This window comes from Echinops telfairi, unplaced genomic scaffold, assembly GCF_000313985.2.
Source record: "Echinops telfairi isolate 266 unplaced genomic scaffold, ASM31398v2 ScPeMD7_7468;HRSCAF=8506_0, whole genome shotgun sequence".
NCBI lineage: Eukaryota > Metazoa > Chordata > Mammalia > Afrosoricida > Tenrecidae > Echinops > Echinops telfairi.
In genome coordinates, this window is record NW_022111369.1 from 52391646 (window position 1) to 52398721 (window position 7076).

A 7076-nucleotide genomic window follows, 5' to 3' on the forward strand; every position below is an offset into this window, starting at 1 on the left:
TCTCCCCATCACTCCATAGATTTCTACACACACACACACACACACACACACACACACATACACACACGCCTTCTCCCCATCACTCCATAGATTTCTCCTTTCGGCTCCCTGCCTGCCTCGGGAAGAGAGCTGATTTGTTCACCGCACACAAAAAGCAAACCCCTAGCAATCCAGGTGATTTCAACTTGCACCCTCGTCTGAATCTGACTTGGAATTTTTGACAGCCCTTTGTCTACGTTCTGATGCAACTGTTTTCTAAGTCATATTCAGCCAAATTGTACTTGCACATGATATTCATGATACTGTTCAATCGTTTCCATATTCTGTTGGGTCCCCATTTGGGGGGCAATGGGCACACATGCGGATCTCTTAGACAACAGAGTGCTTCCAGGGTTTTATCAGCTTGTTGAAAGATTTCACGTGGCAGTCCCTCCATTCCTGGGGCCTTGTTCTTTGACAGTGCCTTCCATGCAGCTTGGACTTGTTCCTTCAGTACCATTGGTTCTTGACCATATGCTTGCTACCACTTCAAATGGTTGAATTTCAACCGAGCCTTTTTGTTACTGTCTTTTCTCTTTTGTGTTCCTCCCACATCCTTCGATGGATTCCTGTGTTGTTCAACATTTATCCACCACATTTGTCGCTTGTGTAACTCATCTCTGTAGAACCCACTAACTCATCTTTCCAGAAAGACAGCTCATGTCCCATTCGTTCACTTTGTGAAATACTGACCAGCCTACACTGGTCAGCCAGCGGGCACAAGAGTCTGTCATGCAGAGACAGCAGGCCCCTCTCATGCAACACAGGATGAACAGGGGCCTTTAGCCAGACCCCTGAGGGCACCTTGCCCAGACTTTAGGGGTCAGAGCATGTCAGAAATATAAACAATGATTTTGCCCCTCTCTTTCCTACTAGAAAGATGAGGCTTTCTGTTCCCATAGAGAGTTACAGTCTCAGAAACTCACAGGGGCAGATCTATTCTGACCTATACTGTGTCCCTGTGACTCGCATTGACTCAACGACGGTGAGTGAGTTTGCTACTTGAGGACGTCTAGAGTCAGGTAACAATGCAAGTCAGTGACGCCCAGGAGGGAGTTTGTAAGGTTGGGGTCGGAGGGAGCTCGCTCAGCATCTCTGATAGAAGAAACCAAGACCTGCTTCTCTGAACTACGTACAACACAAGGCCTGGTGGTGCCTTTTTTCATGCTCACATGCCTTCCTGCGCGTCTCCAACTCTGATGTGGTGCCTTTTTTCATGCTCACATGCCTTCCTGCACGTCTCCAACTCTGATGGCCCCTCTGCCCTCTACCCTGGACTCCACCACCGGTCTGCCCTACCTCCAAGCCCCCATGTTTCCCTTTGCCCATTCTATTCTCTGCTGAAGTAATTAATGCCTCATAGAATATCAAGGGAAACTCCATCAGATCATGCAAAAGTGTGAATTCCCGACATCCCACCAGCCTCCCAAAGGACCTGCGTCTTAAAGTCTGTGTATGGCCCAGTTACTGATTTTCTCCACCTGAAACAACCTAACTATGCAAGAAGGCAGGGACTCACTAATCAAGCATATGGATTCAGTGAGATTTAATATTGTTTCTTAAATGATTCTCTTCATGATCGTGAAATGTATACATTTCATTGCCATCGAGCGGGTTCTGACACATAGTGGCCTTACAAGACAGAGTAGAACTTCCCTAGAGCATTTCCAACACTGCCAAGACCCTGTAAAAAAACAAAACTCACTGCCATTGAGTCAATGCCGACTCATCCCAACCCATAGGGCAGGGTAGAACTGCCCTTGTGGGTTTCTGAGACTATGGGAATAGAAAGCCTCTTCTTTCTCCCAAAGAGTGGTTGCTGGTTTCAAACTGCTGACCTCAAGGTTAGCAGCCCAGCACAGAATAAAGAGGAAGACCTTCAACAAGCTGGATTGACACATAGCTGCGGAGACAAGCTTTTGTGGGGAAGGCACAGGACCAGGCACAGGGTCTCCATGAGGCATAGCCCACTCAACAGCCCTTTCAGAACAACGACTTCAGGAAGCAGACTGCCGGTTCTTTCTTCTGTTGACCAGCTCGCGGGGTCAAACCACCCACCTTTCTGTAGCGATGGAACGTGGAGCTGCTGTGCCACCCAGGCTCCTGCAGTGTGTATTCCAATGTATCTGAAACATAATGTGCATTTTATCTGAATAAAGAGAGGGGAAAATGCAGATAGAAGCATATTAGAATTGCCATCATAGAATTGGATGTCAGCAGCTGTGTTTGTGTGAGTCCATTTTGATTGTCTTAATCTTTTTCTTTTTTTTTTAAGGAAGACAATGGCGACCAAAGGGGTTTACAGGGGATAACTGTATAACAGGGTTTTCTGAAGCCTGCAGTACAGGGAAACCAACCTGTCTTATTTCATGAATATACCAATTACAGGCATCTCTCTCTAGTTTCTGAAAATATGCACAAACCATCAGAAACAGCCCGAGGGTCTTCTGCTCCAAGGCCTGAGATTAAAGAATTCCCACAATCCGCAGGAGTATTTGACATTTTAATAGGCTGCTCCAGATAATTCTGTTACTTGGGCTAAGACATTTTCAAAGGGAAACAGAAATTGGGTCACCTATTAATTTATGTCTTAGATGCATATCTATTCACCCCCGCAAAGTCCAACCAATCCCTCATGTAAGTGGGGTTTCTTCCCTCCCTCTGAGCACCATTTTTTAATAACCTTATATGTCCTACAAAGTCTGTAACATAGATTTCCCCAGAAAACCAGAATCTGATTCAATGGGGGATAAATCTCATGATGTCACACGTGCAAGTGCTGTGGCTTGATATTGATTTTCATATTGGAGAGCAGCACCAGTGATCTGGGAGTTTCTGTCAGGAAACCACCAGACGAAATGATCTGATCTCACGCGTGGCTCCCATCCGCAGGGTAAGAGCGTCCTGACAGGGGGTCTTGACGCTCTGGAATTTATCGGCAAGAAGACGATGAACGTGCTGGCTGAAAACGACCCCGGCTTCAAGCGGACAAAGACCCTCATGGAGAGAACTGTTTCGTTATCTCAGGTCGGAGTGCAATTTTTCCTTTCAAGCACATGCTGAGTTTTTGTTGTTGTTTTCCTTCCGAATCTTTTTGAGAAAGAACTTCACACAGGGGTTGTTGTGGTTGAGGTTGTTGGTGGGCGTCCTGAGTTAGTCCCAGCTCATCGCGGCCTTGTGTACAACAGACCAACCACAGGCTGCAGCCGGCCTCACAATTGTTGTTCTGTCTGAGCCCATTGTCGCCCCGCTGTGTCAGTCCCTCTTGTTGAGGGCCTTCCTCTTTTTTGTTGCCCCTCTACGTTACCGAGGAGCCCTGGTGGCTAATGGTTAAGTACTGGGCTGCAATCCACAGGGTCCGAAGTTTGGAACCCCCAGCCGCTCCTCAGAAGAGAGATGGGGACGTTCTACTCTGTAGATAGACAGTCTCAGAACTTCACAGAGGCTGTTCTACCCTGTCTTACAGGGTCGCTGCGCGTCGGCACCCACTCAATGGCAGTGAGTTGGAGTTTTTTGAGAACTGTAGCAAACGTATTGCCCTTCTCCAGGGAATGGTCTCTTCTGATAACATGTCCAAAGCACGGACAATGAGGTCTCGCCATCCTGGCTTCTAAGGGGCATTCTGCCTGTACTTCTGGGTCCTATGGGGACTGGTTGGTCCCTAAGTCCTCAGATGCCTTGGATGTAAGGCTCCCCAGCTTCCCCTCTGACAAGAAGTCTTGTAGACAGGGCAACTTGTTGCTTTTCTCCTCCTGAGGGGGAATTGAACCAGTGTCCTTCGTACAGCCATTTCTTCTTTGGCTGAGTTTTGTTGTTGTTGTTGTAAGTTTAATTTCACTCCCTATGTCAGGGTGAATGCAAGTCACCTGAGTGACATTCTCCCTGGACCTTCCCTTCCATCCTTTCTTCCTCCTGTTCTCTGAGGCTCCCATGTGGAGATGGAAGTCCTGTGGAGAAAGAAAGCCCTTGGGCTCACTTCGTTACTCCGTTTCACCACCGCACAGTCTCTGAGGTCATGGTGGGTAGTGGGGGTTAAAAGAATGTTCAGTGATTGTTTCCTTGAGTTGTTTTGGAAACTGGTGAGTTCAGAACTTGTCCTAACTTTTAATATAGACAGGAGAGCACATTCTCTCCGTGGCTGGTGAGCTCTTGGCAATCCAGAACCCAAGAGGAGGAAGAGACTGATCGCTTTATTGGCTAAGGAAGAAAATCAACACCTCTCCTTGGTGATCTTCCTCGTGGTGGAAAATGAATTCCTGGTGCTTCCCACAGATAGGAAAGAACCCTACAAACTCAACTCCCAGTAAACTGGATGAGGGATTGTGTTAGACAGGGTTCTCTAGCGAAACAAAACCAGGACACTTATGGTTACATATATAGATATAGATAGATATATACAGCATGAAGGAATATAACAGCTAATTAGTCCACACAGCAGTACAGAGGGCTCAGTTCAACTCACTTCCATGAAACAGTTAATGTATTGGAAGTTCTTCAACTCACTGGGACTGCTGGGTCCAAGGTCAAGGAAGCAGACAGCTGAGTCTTCCTCAGGGCAATGCAGGCAGTCCGGCCACAGGCAGCAAACAGCAGGTAACTAACAGTCAGCCAGATGACAGGATGCGACAATCCCCAGCTCAAGCGATGTGTATACCAGAGCGTGGTGAAGCAGGTCTCCAAAGGAACCTCAAGCTTTAGCGACACAGTTCACGGGATGGGTGTCTCACAGGGAGTGTACCTTGCACGTTGAGGCAGAGAACTAGCTAAAGCAGCCACACGCTGGTCCGATCAGAGAGCAAGAGAGAGAGAGGCGGGGCTTGCCAAGCCATTTATCTCTTCGCCCTCCAATCAAACTGCGACCTTGTTAATCCCACATGTTCCTATTGGCCAGGTTGGCACAGTAAACCTCCCTATCACAGGAATCAAATCAATGAGGCTTAAATAAAAGACAGCAAGTGCAGAACATTGGAGGGGCTGATTTTGTTGTCTCTTTACTCCATCAGCAAAAAATAATTGGAGGGAAATTATCAATGTGGACAGGAACCTGATTCACAGTTATACTTCTCGTGACCAGTCTAAGAATCTGTGAGCTAACTTTCTTATTTATATTAACTCTCTGCTGATGAATACCTTACGAGTTTATGTTTTATTAATTTTTATTGAAGGCATTTCATAACCACACACACACACACAATTCTATGAATAATGTATCTCTGATCTAATCAGGCCAGCTTCTTTCCTCTTTGAAGCCTGCCTTGGTGAAGAAGTTGTAATCAATCCCATCACACTAGATTAAGCATTCCTGATGTACATCAACCTTAGACATTATAGAAAAAGTGGAAATTGAGGTAATGAACCCCACCCACGGAAGAAAGCAGTCTTTAGCTCCTGATATGTTTCCTCCCAAGCTTGAAATTTTGCTGGTTTTTTTTTTTTCTGACACTTGAAAAATCAACAACCAAACCCAAGAATTCAAGTCAGTTCGGTCCCCTAGCAACCCGACAGGCCAGAGTCGAGCCGCTCCTAGGGTTTCTGAGGCTGTCAGTGTGTACGGAAGCAGATGGCTTCCTCTTTCTCCTGCACAGCTGCTGGTTAGTTTGAACTGCAGAGCTTTTGGTTGGCAGCCAGATGCTTAATCCACTGTACCACCAGTCTTCTTGGTATGTAATAAAAACTCACTGCTATCGAGTTGATTCTGATTTATAGAGACTCTGGAAGACAGGGTCAAACTACCCTTTGGGGTTTCCAAAGCTGTAAATCTTTACAGGAGCCAAAGGCCTCATTTTTTCTCTTACAGACCAGCTGGTGGGTTCGAACCTCTGACCTTGTGGTTAGGATCTCAGTGCATGATCCACTGTGTCACCAGGGCTCCTTCTGTACTTAATAAGCATATGAAGTTCCAGGTGAAATGTTACATGAAAGTGACATAAAGGTTATATAAAACTCCAGGTGGGTTATTAATATAACATCAGCTTTTGAAAAACATTGTTTGCAAATTCCAGGGTAACTAAAACCTTACCGTGCTCAATCCGGGCACACTTCCGCATCTCCCTCTATATCTGATGCAAGAAATGGACTGGAAAGCATTTAAGAGTAGTTCATCTTGTAAACATTGATTCCGCAGATGTTGAGGGAAGCCAAAGAGAAAGAGAAGCAGAGACTGGCCCAGCAGCTCACGGCCGAGAGGACTGTCCACTACGGGATGCTGTTTGATGAATATCAAGGCTTGTCACACCTGGAAGCCTTGGAAATTCTGTCCAATGAAAGTGAAAACCAGGTATACCTGCATCAGTCCTTTCAAACAACATGTTCATGACTGTTCTTAAACATGGGAGGAACCGAATATCACGCCACTGCACTGATCTCGGTTCTAGAGCCTGCTTCTTGTTAGGCTAAGATCATCGATGTCCTATAGCCTAATGCTCCGTATTATTTCCTTTCGGTCCTTTGCCAAGCTTTTGTCCCTCCCCTGCCTTCAGGGGCCCAACCCAGGGAGAGTCACCGAGACCCCACCTCTTGGTGTAAAAAACTAAACCAAACGCAACTGCCTTAGAGCAGTGCTGATTCACAGGGACCCCATAGGACAGAGTAGAACTGCCCCTGTCACTTTCTGAGACTGACTGCTAAAGGCTAAGCCCCTTCTTTCTCCTGTGGAGTGGCTGGTGGTTTTGAACTGCTGACCTTGCAGTTTACAGCCTAACCCATAACCACTACGCTTACCTAATAATAAGACCGGGTTCCCCACGAGGTGTCGAAGGGATCAGGTGTAAGGCATCATCAGAACAAACAATCTTACCATAGTGAATGATTGGGGGAGTGCGGAGTGGAGACCCAAAGCTCATTAGTAGGCCACTGGAGATCCCCTTGCAGAGGGGTCTTGGGGAGGAGATGAGCCAGTCAGGGTGCGATGAAACAATGATGAGAAATACAACTTTCCTCTGGTTCCTAAATGTTTCCTCCCCGCTCCCACTACCATGACTCGAATTCGATCTTGCAAGTCAGGCTAGACCAGAGGAGGTACACTGGTACAGATAGGA

General features: G+C 46.7%; 1 protein-coding gene across 5 annotated transcripts in view; it reads left to right on the forward strand.

Annotated features, from left to right (window-relative positions):
• FAM114A1 (family with sequence similarity 114 member A1) overlaps positions 1-7076 on the forward strand; it is a 79552-nt gene that overhangs the window by 44324 nt on the left and 28152 nt on the right. For 4 of the 5 annotated variants that reach the window (XM_045284285.1, XM_004703168.2, XM_030888599.2 and 1 more), the window contains exons 6-7: positions 2932-3066; positions 6164-6316. In XM_045284285.1, the coding sequence (XP_045140220.1) occupies positions 2932-3066; positions 6164-6316 (288 nt within the window). The remainder of the gene's footprint in view (positions 1-2931; positions 3067-6163; positions 6317-7076) is intronic. The other variant, XM_045284287.1, reaches the window with a different exon arrangement.